The sequence below is a fragment of the Podarcis tiliguerta genome (genome assembly GCF_965153285.1).
Source record: "Podarcis tiliguerta genome assembly, chromosome: 8".
NCBI lineage: Eukaryota > Metazoa > Chordata > Lepidosauria > Squamata > Lacertidae > Podarcis > Podarcis tiliguerta.
The window spans coordinates 10,666,992-10,686,852 of record NC_139541.1 but is presented as its reverse complement, the minus strand read 5'-3'; the positions used below and the strand labels follow the sequence as shown (position 1 = coordinate 10,686,852).

Sequence of the window (19,861 nt, the reverse complement as noted above, 5' to 3'; positions counted from 1 at the left end):
ATGAGGCAGCACACCACAGAGTTGGGGGCATGCACTGACCTCAGCCATGCCACACCAGCAGACACTCAAAATCACAGGAGCTGTTAAAAAAGAGCTGTAGCTCATATGTGGTGGTCATGTAGGATGACAAAGTCATTTTGGGAATCAATATATAGTATAACGAACTGGAAAAAAATGTTTGTAAAAAAAACAACCCCAGAAGCTTTTCTCTTAGGAATTACAGGTATCGACATTCCAAAAGACCAGAAAAGACTGTTTATGTAATCATAGAATCATAGAGTTGGAAGAGACCACAAGGGCCATCGAGTCCAACCCCCTGCCAAGCAGGAAACACCATCAGAGCACTCCTGACATATGGTTGTTAAGCCTCTGCTTAAAGACCTCCAAAGAAGGAGACTCCACCACACTCCTTGGCAGCAAATTCCACTGTCAAACAGCTCTTACTGTCAGGAAGTTCTTCCTAATGTTTAGGTGGAATCTTCTTTCTTGTAGTTTGGATCCATTGCTCCGTGTCCGCTTCTCTGGAGCAGCAGAAAACAACCTTTCTCCCTCCTCTATGTGACATCCTTTTATATATTTGAACATGGCTATCATATCACCCCTTAACCTCCTCTTCTCCAGGCTAAACATGCCCAGCTCCCTTAGCCGTTCCTCATAAGGCATCGTTTCCAGGCCTTTGACCATTTTGGTTGCCCTCCTCTGGACACGTTCCAGTTTGTCAGTGTCCTTCTTGAACTGTGGTGCCCAGAACTGGACACAGTACTCCAGGTGAGGTCTGACCAGAGCAGAATACAGTGGCACTATTACTTCCCTTGAATGCAACAACAACTGCAAGGATGCTATTAGCCCAAAGATGGAAGGAAGAAACAGTCCCGACTAGGGAAGAATGGCAAGCCAAACTGCTGGACTATGCTGAAATGTCAATAACAGAGGTCAGCAAACTTTTCCAGCAGAGGCCGGTCCATGGTCCCTCAGAGCTTGTGGGGGGGCCAGACTATATTTTTTGGGGGGGAAATATGAACAAATTCCTATGCCCCACAAATAACCCAGAGATGCATTTTAAATAGAAGGACACATTCTACTCATTTAAAAACATGCTGATTCCCGGACCACCCGCAGGCCGGATTTAGAAGGCGATTGGGCCGGATCCGGCCCCTGGGCCTTAGTTTGGCTACCAATGGTCAAAACTGACCGGGAGACTCAGGAATCAAAAAGATAAAGACTTTAAAGAAGAATGGGGGAAATTTATGACTTACTTAGGAGGCAATTGCAAACAAATAAAAACGTCAGCTGGAATTAAAAAATAACTTGTAAAGAAGCAAAAGACATGGGCAATTTAGAGAAATGAAAACTGTGGCGAATGTAATGATATGTAGTTGTAGAAAAAATATTTTCAGGTCCCCATGTAGGGGATGGGGGGAGGAGTCACGACCTTCAGAGAATCTCATGTGTGGATATGTTAAAAGTTCTTCTTTTTTCCACTATTTTGAATTTGTTTGTGTAAGAACCGATAAAGATATTTTTAAAAAGAAAAGAAAGACTGGGGAATTGTTGCCAGTCACTGTCGACAGCACCAAGCTGTTGTTATTGCTGCGATTATTTTGATTCATGACCCACCCTTCATCCTAAGCTTCCCCAGGGCAGGTTACAACAATTTAAAATGCAAGATTAAAAAGGGTTTAAAAGAAATGGCCATCTCAATATAGGGTGGGTCGTAAAAACGTTTTTAAAAGCTAGGTAGGCCAGGGAAGTCTAACTCTGTAAAAGGCTGAGCAAGCTCTGTGGCTTCTGAACAAAGCATGGCAGCCGCTTTGGCACAGATGCCAGCCAGAGAACATAAGGAAGGGCTACTTTTATCTGTCCTAAATCTTCCAGCATTCAGCTTCCTCAATGCCATGCATAATAACTTCACACAGTTCTATCACACCACCTCTCGATTCGCCTTTCCACTGAACTCAAAAGCCCCAAACGCTGCAAACCACCTTTCTTCTTAGCGAGTCGTCCTCTTGGGGCCTCCTGCCTTCGACAACCAGGCCTCCCCGTGCCCCGGTTTAGAAGCACACAATACAATAGCATGCCCCAGAACCCGACAAGTCCATGCTCTGTTACGGGCATCTCTGCCCGCGTACCTTGTGGGCACGGCGCATCCGGGCAAAGTAGGTTTCCTTCTGCCCGACAGTCTGGGCAGGAAAGAAGGAATGAGAGAAAGAGACAGAGAGAGAGAAGGTAAAGGTGGAGAGTTCATAGCCCAAGCCATACCCCCAAATACATTCAGCCCCATCATTGTGCCCCTCGTGGGAGCAAGACTCTCCCCCCTGTCCAGCTTGCCTCCCAGTTTTCTAGCCAGCTCTGAAGTGGCGCAGGAAAGCAGGAGCTCTGAGAAGATTTGGGGGCTGGATAAAATATTTTCCCTCAACCAGCAAGACTCTCTCATTGAACCTTGCCCCCTCCGAGTTCAAAGTGTCGTCCTCTCTCAAAATAAAGCACGCCTTTGTGCAACTCACGCGTAAGCCTGTGGAACTCCCTGCCACAGGAAGTTGCGACGGTTGCTAATTCAAGACGGGTTTGGGGGGCAGGCGATGCGCTTATAGTCAAATACACAACAAATGGCAAGCCTTGTTGGCGGCTTGTGAGCTGTCAAAAGTAGGGATGCCGACCCCACTCCTCACAATCGTATAATTCTAGAGTTGGAAGGGACCCCCGAGGGTCATCGAGTCCACCCCCCGGCAATGCATATTCGAAGGCAGATTGTCAGAGGGTAAAACAGCAAAGGAGGTCTGCCTCCAGAATCCTAACTGCCTACCTTCCCGGGTACCTTCATGGTTTCTCTCTCCTCCTCCCAGCCATCTCGAGAAGTCCGGAGGGTGTCAACACGAGAACGGGCCTTCTCTGCTTTTATTTTAATTTTACATACTGTGATGGTTTTATGTGAACCGCCCTGAGACCTCTGGGTATAGGGCGGTATGTAAATTCAATAAACAAGAATAACAACCTCCCAAGAAGGAAGCCTGTCCTTTCTGCCCATCAGGAGTGCCCTGATAACAGTCCCCACCCACTTCCAGCCCCGTGGAATGGCTTGCTTTGGGGGAAGGTTGGCACTGTTAGGATATTTCCGTTTCACCTTAAAAGGGAGCAGGCTTTGTGAGTCATAGAGTCTGCGTATTTCCTGTTCACAGGAAGTTTATGTTTTGTCTATTGCTTTGTTTTCTCTCTGTGCCTGAGACACCGAAGCAGGCAGTCATGTTTTCTTTGTTCTGCCCAACGCTGAATAAACTTGTAAATAATGCTCTCCTGCGTGCATCTTTCGCTGTGTGAATTCTGCTGATAGAGCGTGCATCAGCTCTGGAATGTGGCAAGCTATTTCTGGAGCTCGTGTCGCTAATTGCTGATACTGTATCTACGGGAGATCGATGGATCGCAACGGAGATGACGTGGAATCATGATGGACTTTGTCTCCCTGGCAGTATCCCAACAGGCACGGGTGGGGGGAGCTCTGGGGGCACCCAGGATCCACCCAGCCTCGTGCCACCTTCTGCTGGCAAAGGGCTGTGTCATCTGGACCTCTTCACATACTGACTGTAAGAGGACATCCGCAGGGGAACCCCTGAGTCTATTTGTGTGGTTTTCTGCTAGAAAAACCCTTGGAATGGGGAAAGAAGAAGAAGAAGGAGGAGGAGGAGGAGGAGGAAGTGGTGGAATTCCTCCTTTCTTTTCCACCAAAATCACCACCACCACATTTGTGTCCCACCTGCCTTCCAAAGAGCTACACTGCTCTCATTTAATTCTCACAAGAACCAGCTAGGCTGACCGAGTCCCAAGGCCCAAGGTCATTCCCATGCGCTTTGTGCACCAGAAAAATGAGGCTTCTTTCTTGGGAGACGGCTGGGAGGAGGAGAGAGAAACCGTGCAGCAGCACCCAGGAAGATTTGCACCCTAGTCGCCCAGGTCCTTGTCTGGCACCCAATGTGCACTCTGATCTGTTGCGCCGTGGCAGAACACTTGCCTTGCATGTAGAAGGCTCAACGCCCACTGGCAGCATCTTCAGGTAAGGCTGGAAGAGACCTCTGTCTGGAGTCCTGGAGAGCCACTGCTGCCAGTCAGTGTAGACAATACTGAGCTAGATGGACCCAATAGTCTGACTGAATCCTCATCGGCCTCCTAGCATCCTTCCTTTCTCATTTGTCTCCTTCTTTAAGTTGGTACCCATGGACTTACCTTCAAAGGCAGGTTCTGCTCTCTCTGGAAACAACCTATGAATTCCCATCACGCCCCCCGCCCCCCAAATCAGTGCCTTGGTCATAGCTGTCAACCTTCCCTTTTTTGGCGGGAAATTCCCTTATTTCCCGCTGCTTCCCGCTGCTATCCTGGATTGTTAGATATCCCATAGACTGTCCCCGGGACAGGTGAGGCTGCTGATCCCTTATTTTCGAGGCTGCTGATCCCTTATTTTCAAATTTGAAAGTTGACAGCTATGGCCTTGGTTCACAACAGACCACGAGGAACACAATTCAAAGAGACTGTCCAGGGAGGATGACCAGTTGCCACAGGGATGGGCTGAAGAACTGCAAGCGCCACTCCTGGCATCCAACAGAGCAGGGCTCTCACCTTGTCGCCCAGGTAGGTCTCCGGCAACTGCCAGTGGTAGGTTTCCTCCCCCAGCTGCCCAAAGCGGGCATAGGAGAGCTGCGGACCCTCGGGCGACATCTCCACCGTGAAGCCGGTCTCGATCCGGGTGGTGTGTTGGCGGTTGACCAGTGAGAATCCCTGGAAGTTTCTGGGAAGGAAAGGCGTGGTGATCTGCGGGGAAAGAGAAGATAGCGCTAATAATAATAATAATAATAATAATAATTTATTATTTATACCCCGCCCATCTGGCTGGGCTTCCCCAGCCACTCTAGGCAGCTTCCAACAAAATATTAAAATACTGTAATACATCAAACATTAAAAGCTTCCCTAAACAGGGCTGCCTTCAGATGTCTTCTAAAAGTCTGGTAGTTGTTGTTCTCTTTGACCTCTGGTGGGAGGGCGTTCCACATGGAGGGCACCACTACCGAGAAGGCCCTCTGCCTGGTTCCCTGTGACTTGGCTTCTCGCAGTGAGGGAACCACCAGAAGGCCCTTGGCGCTGGACCTCAGTGTCCGGGTAGTACGATGACGGTGGAGAAGCTCCTTCAGATATACTGGGCTGAGGCCGTTTAGGGCTTTAAAGGTCAGCACCAACACTTTGAATTGTGCTCGGAAACGTACTGGGAGCCAATGTAGGTCTTTCAAGACGGGTGTTATGTGGTCTCGGCGGCCGCTCCCAGTCACCAGTCTAGCTGCCGCATTCTGGATTACTTGTAGTTTCCGGGTCACCTTCAAAGGTAGCCCCACATAGAGCGCGTTGCAGTAGTCCAAGCGGGAGATAACCAGATAGATGGCAGAAGGTTGCAACCAACTGCAGCTTCGATCTGCTAAACTGGGACTCTTACAGGTGCCATGTAAGACTCGTTCTGCATCGGTAAGAAACTAATCTGAGTGTGGCAGCATCTACACTCTGGAACTCCCTGTCTATTGACATCAGGCAAGGCGCCTTCTCTTAAAACATTTTTGGCAGCTGTACAAAATATTTTTCTTTAGAATGTGGATGTATGTTTTAATCTGATTCGAACCGCCGACCATGCGATCGGCAAGTCCTAGGCACTGAGGTTTTACCCACAGCGCCAGCCGCGTCCCGTGTGAAACATAGTTTGGTACATTTCCCAAGACCAGCAGGACGAAAATTCCTGGAAGTCCAGGAAAGAAAAGATGCTGAGCTGCTCTTACCAGGTCCCGGTGGTAGGAGGAACTGGTGCATTGCTGGGTGACGCCCATGCAGAAACAGGGCAAACAGCCCTCCTTGTTCTCCGTGCTCAGGTGGAAGTGGTGCGGCCGACAGCTGCTGCAGGAGGGCCCCTCCGTGTGTGCCTGCAAAGGGAATGGAGAAAAGCTGGAGTGCAAAGTAATGAGGATGATGGGCAGGCAGTGGGAGCAGAAAGGAGGAGGGTCTGCTGGGGAAGGGAAGGGCAGCTGGAAAAGGGGAGTGGGAACAGAATGCGCTGTTTCTCAACAGATGGAGGTTGAATCCTGACAAGACAGAAGTACTGTTTTGGGGGGACAGGAGGCGGGCGGGTGTGGAGGACTCCCTGGTCCTGAATGGGGTAACTGTGCCCCTGAAGGACCAGGTACGCAGTCTGGGAGTCATTTTGGACTCACAGCTGTCCATGGAGGTGCAGGTCAATTCTGTATCCAGGGCAGCTGTTTATCAGCTCCATCTGGTATGCAGGCTGAGACCCTACCTGCCTACAGACTGTCTCGCCAGAGTGCGCACGTGTGGTGGACGTGCAAAAAGGGCAGAGCATTCTGGGAAATGATATGTAATGAACTGAAAAAAATGTTTAAGATAACTTTTGTAAAAAAACCCACAACAACCACCAGAAGCTTTTTTGATAGGCATCAAAGGAGAAGAAATACCAAAGGACTTTAAAAGACTGTTTACGTATGCAACGACAGCTGCAAGAATACTGTTTGCCCAGAGGTGGAAGGAAGAGGAAACGGCAGCCAAGGAAGAGTCGATAGTCAAAATGAGGGACTATGCCAAAATGGAGATAATGACTGGGAAGATCAGACACCAAAATGACAGTAAATTTTAAAAAGAATGGTGTAAATTTTATAGAGTACTGTACATTAAGGAACAATGTAAAGATTTAAAAACATTAGCAGCACTTGTAATTTTTTAATAGGCAGAGGAATAAATAAGGATTTAATCAAAGTTGGATATATGAATTAGATGTGGTTAAAAAAAAATTAAAAAATGTATCTGTGGAAAACCAGAAGGGTGAAGAGGGAAGTATGGGGGTTCAGGGAACCACATAATTGTATAAATATTGTTGAATTTAAGTTTGAATGATGTTAATGATGAAAACCTGAAAATAATAATAATTTTAAAAAAGGAAATGGGTTTCTGAGCTGCGGAAGGAATGCACACCGATGGGTGCTTCCCCCCAGGGCTGCCTCCCCTCCTGCCTTACCTTACACTGGCACTGCCCGCTGGCATCGCAATGGCTGCTGATGCTTCCATGTGGATCGCAGTGGCACCGGGTGCCATGATCTGTGGCTGGGGGGGAGAAGTGGAAGGGAACTGCTGAGGACAGTGGGTACTTGGCAGGTGAAAAAGTGAGACTATTTCCCCTTCCACCCACCCCAAGGCTATGATTCCGCCTTCGCCAGACCAGATATTTTGAGCTACAGTGTTTCTCAGCCTCCCGGCTTGGGAGTCGGAAGTCCAAAACACCGGAGGCTGCGTCAATCAAATTCTCCAGGGAGGCTTTTCATGGTATGCCAGAAACAATCGAAGTTCGCTGGGCTGCGGAAACCTGGTTTCTCTGTTGGCGGACGGCTCCCTTTGCCCCAGAAGCTGGACTCACCTGTGCATGGCTGCCCCCGGCTGGGGTTGCCCACGTAGCCTGGCGCACACCTGGCCCAAGAGAAGAGGGATGAGTTAAGGGGATGAAAGAGGCCAAAGTCTGAGGATCTGCTTCAGCCCATCGTCGTCTCCCTACCTTCCAGGCTCGAAAGTGCCCAAGTTCACCTCCCTGGCTGCCGGGAGCAAGAGAGTATGTCCCCCCCCCCCTTTTTTAAAAAATAATTTTTATTTGCACGTTAAGAGTTACACATAATGAGACACAATATTCTGTTATAAAGGGGAAAAAAGAAAAAAGAAAAGAAAAAAAGAGAAAGAGAGTAGGAAGAACGTTAAACAACATACTGTATTTTTTGCTCTATAAGACTCACTTTTTCCCTTCTAAAAAGTAAGGGGAAATGTGTGTGCGTCTTATGGAGCGAATGCAGGCTGCACAGCTATCCCAGAAGCCAGAACAGCAAGAGGGATCGCTGCTTTCACTGCGCAGCGATCCCTCTTGCTGTTCTGGCTTCTGAGATTCAGAATATTTTTTTTCTTGTTTTCCTCCTCCAAAAACTAGGTGCGTCTTGTGGTCTTGTGCATCCTATAGAGCGAAAAATACGGTATCTTGTCAAAAACATACAGTAATTTAAGAAATACAAACTGTGGGTGCCATTGTTATAAACACATCTTTCCAGTATGGATTTCTTTTCTCTTCACCTTACCTTTTTCTCCTCGCAACTCTCACTTTCTTATCTATACCTACTCTCTGATTTTATTCCCATGATTTATTTAATGACTTTCTTCTGCCTCTATGTGTTTCCTAATCTCTGATATTTTAAGATTTGTGCTTCTATTTTTGCTCGGCGGAGAACCTCTATACAGATGTTATTGGCCCAGGAATGGGAAGAAGATAAAGTTGCTACCAGAGAAGAATGGCAGATCAAGTGGATGGATTATGCTGAGATGGCCAAAATGACCAGAAGAGCCAGAAATCAGGAAGACCAAAAATGTAATAAGGAAGGGGGAAATTTTATAACTTATCTTAAAGACCATTGAAAAAGGTTAAAATCATTAGTAGGATTGGAGCATCACTTCTAGCTTAATAGTGAATTTTGGACACAATGGAGAGGTAAAAGATTTGGATTATCATAAAAGATGGAGGAGGAAATGATTAACAGTAGAACCCACAAAGGGGAGGAGGGAAGTCTAGGAGATTCCTTGGGATCTTGTTTTTGTAATTTATGTTTGATATGAAGGTAAAGGTAAAGGTACCCCTGCCCGTACGGGCCAGTCTTGACAGACTCTAGGGTTGTGCGCCCATCTCACTCAAAGACGCCGAGGGCCAGCGCTGTCCGAAGACACTTCCGGGTCACGTGGCCAGCGTGACATCGCTGCTCTGGCGAGCCAGAGCCGCACACGGAAACGCCGTTTACCTTCCCGCTAGTAAGCGGTCCCTATTTATCTACTTGCACCCAGGAGTGCTTTCGAACTGCTAGGTTGGCAGGCGCTGGGACCGAACAAGGGGAGCGCACCCCGCCACGGGGATTCAAACCGCCGACCTCTTGATTGGCAAGCCCTAGGCACTGAGGCTTTAACCCACAGCGCCACCCGCGTCCCTATGTTTGAGATGTTTGATATACGTCTGTAAAATTTCAATTTTAAAAACCAAATAAACAAATTTATAATACTCATTTAAAAAAAGTTTTAAGCAACGGACTGTTGGCATAACAACTTCTCTGAAAGTCAGAAGCGAGGCTGCCAGCCACATCTCTGCTGGATCTCGGGGCAACCCCCCACCCACATTTGATCCTCACAGCAACCCTGCGAGTTTAGGATGAGAAAGAGAAGCAGCCCGTGGTTATGCAGTGAGAGCTCCCTGGTGGGAGGAGGGTCTCCCCCACCCTGGCCCAGTAGTTCCCTGTCTACTGAGAACCAGCTGGATTTCCGAAAGGAAGAAGGCACCCGCCATCCAATCACACCAGGAGTGGGCAATTTCTCTCCCCCCCCCAGCCTGAGGCCTCATTCTTACACCCCTCCCTGGCAGAGTCATCACGGCCATCCTACCTTTCGCACTGGCGCCCGATGTAGCCCGGGGCGCAGGAGTCGCAGGTGGGCTGCCCGTCTGTGTCCACAAAGCAGGTCTTGGCGGGCCTGGGAGAAGAGAAGGGCGGCAAGTTAGCAGCTGAGAGAAACCACCCCTTTGCTCAAAAGGGGGGCGGGGAGGACAGCAGAACGGCTGGCAGGCGGTACCTACTGGCTAGCAGAATAGGGTCCGTAGCACGGGCACGGTTGGCAGTCTCCGGGGGTCCCACGCCTGGCATCGCCAAAGAAACCTGGCTGGCAGCGCTCACACCGTTGTCCTTCTGTGTTGTGCTGGCAGGCCTGTGGATAATAATAATAATAATAATAATAATAATACAGTGGTACCTCTGGCTGCGAATGGGATCCGTTCCAGAGCCCCGTTCGGATCCTGAAGCAAAAGCAACCTGCATCTGCGGGTTGCGATTCGCCGCTTCTGCGCATGATGTCATTTTGAGCGTCTGCGCATGCACAAGCCGCAAAACCCGGAAATAACACGTGCCGTTACTTCCAGGTCGTCACGGAGTGTAACCTGAAAATGCTCAACCCGAAGCTACTTCAACCCGAGGTATGACTGTAATAAATACAGTGGTACCTTGGGTTACAGACACTTCAGGTTACAGATGCTTCGGGTTACAGACTCCGCTAACCCAGAAATAGTACCTCGGGTTAAGAACTTTGCTTCAGGAGGAGAACAGAAATTGTGCAGTGGCAGCGGGAGGCCCCATTAGCTAAAGTGGTACCTCAGGTTAAGAACAGTTTCAGGTTAAGAACGGACCTCCGGAACGAATTAAGCTCTTAACCCGAGGTACCAATGTAAAATAAAATTGATGATGTTAATTTATTTATACCCCACCCATCTGGCTGGGTTTCCCAACCACCTTTACCACCTCACCCAAGACCTCCCCAAACCACCCTGCTACTACAGGAGCCAACACAGGTATGACCAGTGAGGAGCTCCACACCAACCCGCCCGAGGAAGTCTCACCTGGCAGTCTCCGGTCTCGGCGTCACACTCGGCGGTGTGCTGGTTGCAGTCACAGCGTTCGCAGGTCCCCAGGTAGAGACCACTGGTGGTGCGTGTGTAGCCGACGTCACAATCCTGGGAGAGAGAGGGGGGCAGGGCTCAGCTCAGTAATAGGGTGTGGCGTAGGAATCAGCTCCCAACCCCCCTCTGCCAGGTGACTTGAGAACCCTGAGGGTCTACTCCTGAGGGTCTACTCGCCTGGCAGGAGGGGCCGCGATATCCCGGTGGGCAAGTGCAGTCCTCGACTTCCAGGGCTGGGCTCAGTCCGGTGGTGTGTGGCACTGCCACGTCCATGTGGATGCCAGAGATCCTGCAAGGAGGAAGAGGCCACAGTGAGCGAAAAGGCTCTGCCCCGTGTTATTCTTTGAAAGAGAACGCCATGAAAATGATTCACAGGTGGTCTTTAACTCTGAGTAGGCTTGCCAAGAGGTATAAGACTGAATCAGATAAGTGCTGGAGATGCAAAGAGGTGGAGGGAACATTCCTTCACATGTGGTGGATTTGTAAAAGGGTAAAAAGTATTGGGAAATGATCCATAACGAATTGAGAAAAATGTTTAATAGTACTCCCCCTCCCCCTAAACCAGTTGGGGATAATTCAGACTGAATTTCCCAGGTGTCAAAATAGGTTGTTTATGTATGCTACTACAGTGGACGCTTGGGTTGCCAATGTGAGCCATGCGGGGTTCACAACCCACAGTGCCACGTCTGCGCACGTGTGGGTTGCGATTCGGCGCCTCTGCGCATGTGCAAAGCACGATTTAGCGCTTCTGCGCAAACCCGGAAGTAACTTGCTCCGGTACTTCCGGGTTCGGGGCAGTGCACAACCTGAAAACGCCAACCTGAAGCGTCTGTAACCCAAGGTATGACTGTACAGTCGTACCTTGGATCTCAAACACCTTGGCTCCTGAACAAATCAGCTCCCAAATGATTGAAACCCGGAAGTGAGTGTTCCAGTTTTCGAACAATTTTCAGAAGCCAAACATTCGGCATGGCTTCCGATTGGCTGCAGGAACTTTGGCTCTTTGGATTCCATATGCTTTGGAAGTCAAATGGATTCTGTTTGACTTCCAACGTACGACTGTACTGTTTCATTAGCCCCCAAATGGAAAACGAGCAAGGTCCTAAGCAAAGAAGAATGGCAACTTAAGCTAACAGAATATGCGCAGCTTGAAGACTTAACATACAGAATAAGAGAACAAGATGAATGTATGTTTAAAGAAGATTCGAAAATGTTTATTGATTACAGTCAAACCTTGGTTGTTGAATGTAATCCATTCCGGACAACTGTTCAACTTCCGAAACGTTCAACAACCAAGGCACAGATTCCAATTGGTTGCAAGAGATTCTTGCACTCAAGCAGAAGCTGTGTCGGACGTTCTGGTTACAATAATCCATTTGCCAACATACATTTCCATGCTTTGCTGCATGTTTTGTGATTTTAAATCTCTGCTGGGGTTCTGTCACCAAAGAGTACTTACCCCAAACCCGGATCTTGGCATTCAGCAATTCTCTTTTTAAACCTCTTTATTCCTTGCCACCCTTTCTATTTGGTACATTTATATAGCACCTCCGTCAATCACATCTGAAAATTTCCCCATCTTTTCCACTTAGTTTACATTTCTTACTTTCACTATTACATTTAAGTATCATAACTAATATCTTTCATCTTCATCTTCTTTGCAATATTTCATATATTCCTCCTTACAAAGCTTCTTGTAGTCCTGCTAGTGTAATTTGTTGATTACAATAGCTCTTCAAATAGTTCGTATATTTGTTCCAATCTTCTGTGAATCTTCAAAATATATATTTCTCACTCACCAACCTTCTACCACCCATGGATCCTTCCAGCCTAGCTAGTCCCCAGAAGCTGGCCTTCCCAGAATCCCCTGGGCTCCCAGCTCCTATCTGGCACAGACCAGCATCATTCCCCATTGGTCCCATTTGCTGGTCAGGGACACAACCCCTTTTTACCTGCTCTCCGCCTGCCGGTCAGAGTAGGAGGCCCGGATCATGAAAACGTCAATGTCAGCCAGGGCCATCAGGAGGTGCTCACGGGTGGCTTTTTGACCGTCTGCGCGGCGCCAGGCTTGCTGAAAGGAATGGCAGCAGGAGGGTGAGGTTTGTGCTTTCTCATACAGTGGTACCTTGGTTCTCAAACGCCTTGGCTCCCAAACGCCAAAAACCTGAAAGCGTTCTGGTTTCCAAATGTTTTTGGAAAGCCGGATTTCTGATGCAGCTGTCGGCTATTGTTTCCGGGGCGCCTGCACCAATCAGAAGCCGCACCTTGGTTTTCGAACATATTGGAAGTCAAACCGACTTCCGGAGGAGATTAAGTTTGGCACTTTTGTTCTTGCTAATTATTTTGCGTTTTTGTTTTTGAGGCTTTTTCGGTTCATTTGTTTTTGTGACTGGGTGAAACCTAGTTCAGCTATGGATTGATTGATTGATTGATTGATTGACTGATTGTGTGACTGCGGAAATGGATAAAAGCCCCCCATCCAAACAATGACTATTGTAAGAAAGATTGTTTTTTTCATTTTTATCATCTACAATACTGTCTTATTTATTTTATAGTACAGTACATTGATTATTGTTTCCATTTTATGGATCAATGGTCTCGTTAGATAGTAAAATTGAAGTTAAATTGCTGTTTTAGGGGTTGTTTTTAAAAGTCTGGAATGGATGAATCCATTTTGCATTACTTTCTATGGGAAAGTGTGCCTTGGTTAAGTTTGAGAACCAAGATACCACTGTATTTGCAAAGCCGTCATCTCACTAAGTCAGCGAGGTCCTTTCCAGGGTGCAGGAAAAATAGGGTGCTCTGAGGAACCAGGGACAGCAGTCAGAAGGTTCTATAGCTTTCACTAGGGTGATGATGATGATGATGATAATTTATGATAATTTATACCTGGCCCATCTGGCTGGGTCTCTTGGCGGCTCCCAACAGAATACAGTGGTACCTCTGGTTACGTACTTAATTCGTTCCGGAGGTACGTTCTTACTGTTCTTAACCTGAAGCACCACTTTAGCTAATGGGGCCTCCCGCTGCTGCCGCACAGCAGCCGCATGATTTCTGTTCTCATCCTGAAGCAAAGTTCTTATCCTGAAGCACTATTTCTGGGTTAGCGAAGTCTGTAACCTGAAGCGTATGTAACCTGAGGTACCACTGTATTAAAAACACGATAAAACATCAAACATTAAAAACTTCCCTAAACAGGGCTGCCTTCAGATGTCTTCTAAAAGTCAGATAGTTGCTTATTTCCTTGACATCCACAGGGCAGGTGCCACTACCGAGAAGGCCCTCTGTCTGGTTCCCTGTAGCCTCACTTCTCACAGGGAGGGAACCACCAGAAGGCCCTCAGAGCTGGGCAGAAAGATGGAGGTGTAGATGCTCCTTTGGGTATACTGGGCCGAGGCCCTTTAGGGCTTTAAAGCTCAGAGACCCACTGCCTGAAATCCTGGAGAGCTGCTGCCAGTCAGTGCAGGCAATACTGAGCAAGATGGACCAAAGGTCTGGTTCCCTCTAGGGCTTGTGACAGGAATTTTGAGGTCTTAGATATATGTTAAATGTTCATAAGTGTACCAACCAAGCACATACATAGATCAGCACAGGAAGACCAACCTGGAACCATTTTGATTCTTAAAGTGAGTAAATGTTTTCTCTACAAGGTCGAAGTGGGAAACCTCCCATTGTCTCTTTCCTCACAAATCCTGTCTTAAGAGAACATTTAAGATATGAATAGGGTGTGAGCCTGTGACCTGGCCCAGGAACTAAGTATTTATCACTACAAAAGACTGGCCAGGCTCCCCAGGCAATCCAACCAAGTAACCTGCCAGACAGGAGATAAACAAGGACAGGAGAAAAACAACATTCAAATTTCTGTTTTAAGACTGCCTTTTCTGTATGTATGTATGATGTTTCTGGGGGTGGTCTTGATCTACAGGGTAGCAATTTCAAAAGTCTTTATAAGGCCTTCCGCGCCATTGTTCTGGGTTCCTCCTCCTTTCCTGCTTGTGAGGGGAGCACCCTGTTGCAACAGATCAATAAAGATCAGGCTTACTAGCTGCTTTGCTTCTCAATGTTCTCTGGTTGGCTTCTGTTATTCTCTCCTACCAATAGGGAACCTATATAAGGACTCTATATGGGCTCTTGGACGCGGGTGGCGCTGTGGGTAAAAGCCTCAGCGCCTAGGGCTTGCCAATCGAAAGGTCGGCGGTTCGAATCCCCGCGGTGGGGTGCGCTCCCGTCGTTCGGTCCCAGCGCCTGCCAACCTAGCAGTTCGAAAGCACCCCTGGGTGCAAGTAGATAAATAGGGACCGCTTACTAGCGGGAAGGTAAACGGCATTTCCGTGTGCGGCTCTGGCTCGCCAGAGCAGCTTCGTCACGCTGCCCACGTGACCCGGAAGTGTCTTCGGACAGCGCTGGCCCCTGGCCTCTTGAGTGAGATGGGCGCACAACCCTAGAGTCTGTCAAGACTGGCCCGTACGGGCAGGGGTACCTTTACCTTTACCTTATGGGCTCTTGGATACCCCATAAGGGAAAAGGGTATTTTTTGTTTACAACAGACTGCACGTCCACCCGCCAACCAAGGAGCCAGAAGCTCTATATGCCTCACCTCCCGGAAGGGCACAGTGAACGTAGTGGGCGAGCCAGGCAGGGGGCTCGTTTCGGCAACATGCTCCAGGAAGATCTCGTTCCCCTGCAGCAAAACGTCGGGTTGGCCACGCAGTGCCGGGGAGCCGGGGAAGGTGTCATGGGTGATGGTGTAGCGCAGTTCTCCGCCGTAGGAGGTCACCTGGAGAGAGAGGCACAGAGGGGCAGCGTCAGAGCCATTCCAAAGAACCGCAGAGATTGGAAGGGGACCCCCAAGGCTCATCTAGTCCAACCCACAATGCAGGAATCATAGCTAAAACATCGCCGACAGATGGCACACCAATTTCTGCTTAAAAACCTCCAGTGAAGGACAGGCCATCACAGGCCATTCATTTGGGAAGAGGCTGTATAGCTCAGTGAGTAGAGCACCTGCTTTGGCTCCAGGAGGTCCTGGGTTCAAATTCTGTCAGCCGGTAATGCTGAGGAGACTTGCCTCCCTAGCCCCCAAATCCCAGAGAGCTGTTGCCAGTCAACAGTGTGATAAGAATTTTAAGGTCTCAGATATATATTAAATGTTCATAAATGTACCAATCAAGCACGTACACAGATCAGCACAGGATCTAAACCACTGAGCCTAGGGCTTGCCAATTGGACGGTTCGAATCCCCGCGACGGGGTGAGCTCCCGTTGCTCAGTCCCTGCTCCTGCCAACCTAGCAGTTCGAAAGCACATCAAAGTGCAAGTAGATAAATAGGTACCGCTCTGGTGGGAAGGTAAGCAGCGTTTCCGTGCGCTGTTCTGGTTCGCCAGAAGCGGCTTAGTCATGCTGGCCACATGACTTGGAAGTTGTACACCGGCTCCCTCGGCCAATAAAGGGAGATGAGCACCGCAACCCGAGTCGGTCACGACTGGACCTAATGGTCAGGGGTCCCTTTACCTTTATCTTGCCAGACAAGAGATAAACAACATACTCAGGATTCTGTTTTAGACCACCCCTTTTGTGATGTATGCATGATGTATGGGGGGGGGGGGTTGGTCCTGGGCTACATCCCTTCTGTGATGTATGTATGATGTTTCTGGGGTTGGTCTGGAGTTTGAAGGTGGGCAGTTTAAAAAGTCTATATAAGGGTTTGCGTGCCTGTGCTTGAGGTCTTCTCCCCGCCCCCCCCCCCGCCCCGTGGGGGGGGGGGGGAAGGAACCTGTTGCAACAGCTTTAATAAAGATCAGGCTTACTAGCTGCTTTGCTTCCCAATATTCTCTGGTTGGCCTCTTGTTATTTTCTCCTACCAATAGGGAACCCACTGAAGGACTCTATCCGGGCTCTTGGGTACCTCATAAGGGAAAAGGAGAAGTTTTTTCTTATAACACGGCACTCATCTCACTTTCAGGCCGCGGCAGCTGCGTTTGTCCACAGACAGCTTACCGGGTCATGTGGCCAGCATCACTAAACCGCTTCTGGAGCAATGGGACACCATGACAGAAGTCAGAGCACATGGAAACGCCGTTTACTTTCCTGCTGCAGCAGTACCTATTTATCTACTTGCACTGGCATGCTTTCGAACTGCTAGGTTGGCAGGAGCTGGGAGAGAGCAGTGGGAGCTCACCCCGTCAAGGGGATTCGAACCGTCGACCTTCTGATCGTAAAGCCCAAGAGGCTCATTGGTTGAGACCACAGAAATAATAATAAATTTTAAAAAAATTATTTATACCCCGCCCTTCCTGGTTCAGAAAACCAGGCTCAGGGCGGCTAACAACAAATTTAAAACACTTAATTGATGCAACAAAAAACAGCATAAAATTTCAGTATAAAATGCGAATAACAATAAATTCAGAATTCAAAAATCAATTTTGGGGGGAAATCCATCCAATAAACATTAGATGATCACCAGGGCTAGCTGGCTAAATTAGTCCTATTTGGGCCAGCGAGGAGACCAGGGGAGAATTAGCTGTGAGATCCCAGAGCGGGTAATCTTCATAAAAAGGGGAAGGGGAGGGAAGGAAGGGGAATAAAAGATCAGGCTAAGTTCAAATGAAAGCCAGGCAGAATAGCTCTGTCTTACAGGCCCTGCGGAAGGAAGTTAAATCCTGCAGGGCCCTGGTCTCATGGGACAGAGCATTCCACCAGGTTGGAGCCATCACTGAGAAGGCCCTGGCCCAGGTAGAGGATAATTTGATTTCCTTAGGGCCCGGGACGGTTCTGTGCCAGGCGGACCAAATGCCTGACTTGGAATGTCCCGCTTTCTGCCCCTTCAGCCTCAAATCAAACCTTTCCTTGTCCTGAAATCACACACAGGTTTGGGAGATTCTCCCCAAGGGTCCAACCCCCTGCGATGCAGGAATTACGGCGGAAGCACCCCTGAGAGTGGCACCTTGTCTCCCCTGAAGCGCTCCGGCAGCACCCAGTAGTAAACGTCACGCGGCAGAGTGTGGAAGGAGGAGAAAGTGAGCTCCGAGGCTCCGGTGAAGCGGATGCCCTCGCTGATCGTCCGGGAGCCGGCCGAGTTGGAGAGCCTGAACTGTGCCCTCTCAGCATCCTCAGACCCCACTCGCACCTAGAGCGCAAGGAGAGAAGCTGTCAGATGCATATATTGATGGGACATCTATTGATACAACAGATTTTAAAGGCTAATGCAGTCATACCTCGGGTTACAGATGCTTCAGGTTGCGTTTTTTCGGGTTACGGACCTGCCGAAACCCGGAAGTACCGGAACGGGTTACTTCCGGGGGTCGCACATGTGTAAAAGCGCTAAATCGCGCTTTGCGCATGCGCAAAAACGCCAAATCACAACCCGTGCATGCGCAGACACGCTGCTGCGGGTTGCGAACGCTGCGGGTTACTAACGTGCCTCCCTCAGGGATCACGTTCACCCGAGACCAGGGAGAAGAGTTGGTGGAAGAAGATTGGAAGAAATTTGAAGACTATCCACAGAAATATTGCAAAATTAATGAATGTTAGAATGATGTTGGATTGAGGTTAAGGGGTTTTTAGTAATAATGTTATGAAGGAATATGCAAAAATGGTATGTTAATAGGTGAAAAGTTAAAGTTATAATATATTAAGATCAAGATAAGGATAAAGGTAAAAAGGGAAAGGATTTGCTGAATAAATAAATTGAACTGGAATACAAAGAGGGGAGGTGTGGGGAGGTCCGGGAAACAAGCAAATGCAAGATATGTTTGAAAGATTGAACTGTTTTTAATTGTTTTTTTTTTATTTTTCTTTTTTCTTTTTGTGATGTTATGGAAAATCTTAATAAAATATTATTTTTTAAAAAAATTAAAAAAAGGAATCACTTTCACAACCTGAGCATCCACTGTATCCAATTGAAGCCAGAACTCTTTATTTTAGGATTAATGGACCTATGTGCCGAAATCCCATAGAAAAGCCTTTTTATGTATGTGACCACGGTTGCGGGGATGCTATTGGCTCAGAGTCAGAAAGAAGATAAAGTCCCGACCAGAGAAGAACAGCAGATCAAGTGGATGGATTATGCCGAAATGGCTAAAATGACCAGAAGAATCAGAAATCAGGAAGACCAAAATAAGGAATTTAAAAACTTATCTTAAAGACCATTGTAAACAGTTAAAATTGTTAGCAGGATTGGAGCATCACTTGTAGTTTAATGGTGAATTTTGGACACAACGGAGAGGTAAAAGTTATGAATTATCATAAAAGATGCAGGAGGAAATGATTAACAATAGGACCCACAAAGGGGAGGAGGGAAGTCCTAAGAGATTCCTTGGAATCTTGTTTTTATGTTGTATGTTGGATATGTGACTGTAAAACCGAAAAACCAAATAAATAGATATATTTTTTAAAGGATTAATGGACCTACCATTAGAAAAGGATTGTGGAAGATTACTCCAGTATGATTATTTCAGTGAGACTGTAACATGCACAAAGATAGGAAGACACAGCCTTACCCACGACAGAAGAATGGCTGATTAAATTATTGGATTTGGCTGATGGCTTAAGTTAATACGTTTAATTCGAGAAAGATCATTACTAAGGTTTGTTAAGGATTGGAACTTTCTTAGGGACTTTTTGCATGAAAGAGAAAATGACCTTTGATTATTCTGGCTTATAGAAGACAGAATGGTTGGATTTTGAAGAATGAATACCATATATTTCTTTAGTTTTTTTCTTTTGTTTTCCTTCTCTCTCGCTTTCTCCTCCTTTAGATTTCTCCTTTTCTTGTATTTCCTTCTTTCTGACTTTGTCCTTTTTTTGGATTAAGTAGCTGTTTTATCTCAGTACAGTCGTACCTCGTCCTGGAAGTCTGTGTGACTTCCAAAACCAAGCTCCTGCAGCCAATCGGAAATCGTGACGACGTTCAGGTTCCAAAGAATGCTCGCAAACCAGAACACTCACTTCCGGGTTTGCGGCGTTCGGTAGCCAAAACGTTCGGCTCACAAGACGTTCAGGATCCAAGGTACGACTATACAGTCATACCTCATGTTACATTTGCTTCATGTTACGTTTTTTCAGGTTACGTCCCGGTTACTTCCAGGTTTCGCTGCTCGCGCATGCGCAGAAGACCAAATCATGCTTTGTGCATGTGCAGACGCACCGCTGCATGTGCATGTGCAGACGCACCGCTGCAGGTTGCGCTCTTTTCATGTTGCGAATGGGCCTCCGGAATGGATCCCGTTCGAAACTAGAGGTAGCCCTGTATATTATAAATATATACCGTATTTTTCGCTCTATAAGATGCACCAGACCACAAGACGCGCCTAG

The 19,861-nt window shown here is 47.7% G+C and overlaps 1 protein-coding gene across 5 annotated transcripts in view; it reads right to left on the bottom strand.

The window, feature by feature from the left end:
* HSPG2 (heparan sulfate proteoglycan 2) overlaps positions 1-19,861 on the bottom strand; it is a 223,502-nt gene that overhangs the window by 94,826 nt on the left and 108,815 nt on the right. For 3 of the 5 annotated variants that reach the window (XM_083453540.1, XM_083453541.1, XM_083453542.1), the window contains 12 exons: positions 17,493-17,675; positions 15,147-15,326; positions 12,502-12,620; positions 10,727-10,838; positions 10,490-10,603; positions 9,677-9,804; positions 9,487-9,573; positions 7,445-7,494; positions 7,049-7,134; positions 5,805-5,945; positions 4,606-4,797; positions 2,130-2,180 (listed from right to left, as the gene is read on the bottom strand). In XM_083453540.1, coding sequence (XP_083309666.1) covers positions 2,130-2,180; positions 4,606-4,797; positions 5,805-5,945; positions 7,049-7,134; positions 7,445-7,494; positions 9,487-9,573; positions 9,677-9,804; positions 10,490-10,603; positions 10,727-10,838; positions 12,502-12,620; positions 15,147-15,326; positions 17,493-17,675 — 1,443 coding nt within the window. The remainder of the gene's footprint in view (positions 1-2,129; positions 2,181-4,605; positions 4,798-5,804; positions 5,946-7,048; positions 7,135-7,444; positions 7,495-9,486; positions 9,574-9,676; positions 9,805-10,489; positions 10,604-10,726; positions 10,839-12,501; positions 12,621-15,146; positions 15,327-17,492; positions 17,676-19,861) is intronic. The other 2 variants (XM_083453544.1, XM_083453543.1) reach the window with 1 other exon arrangement.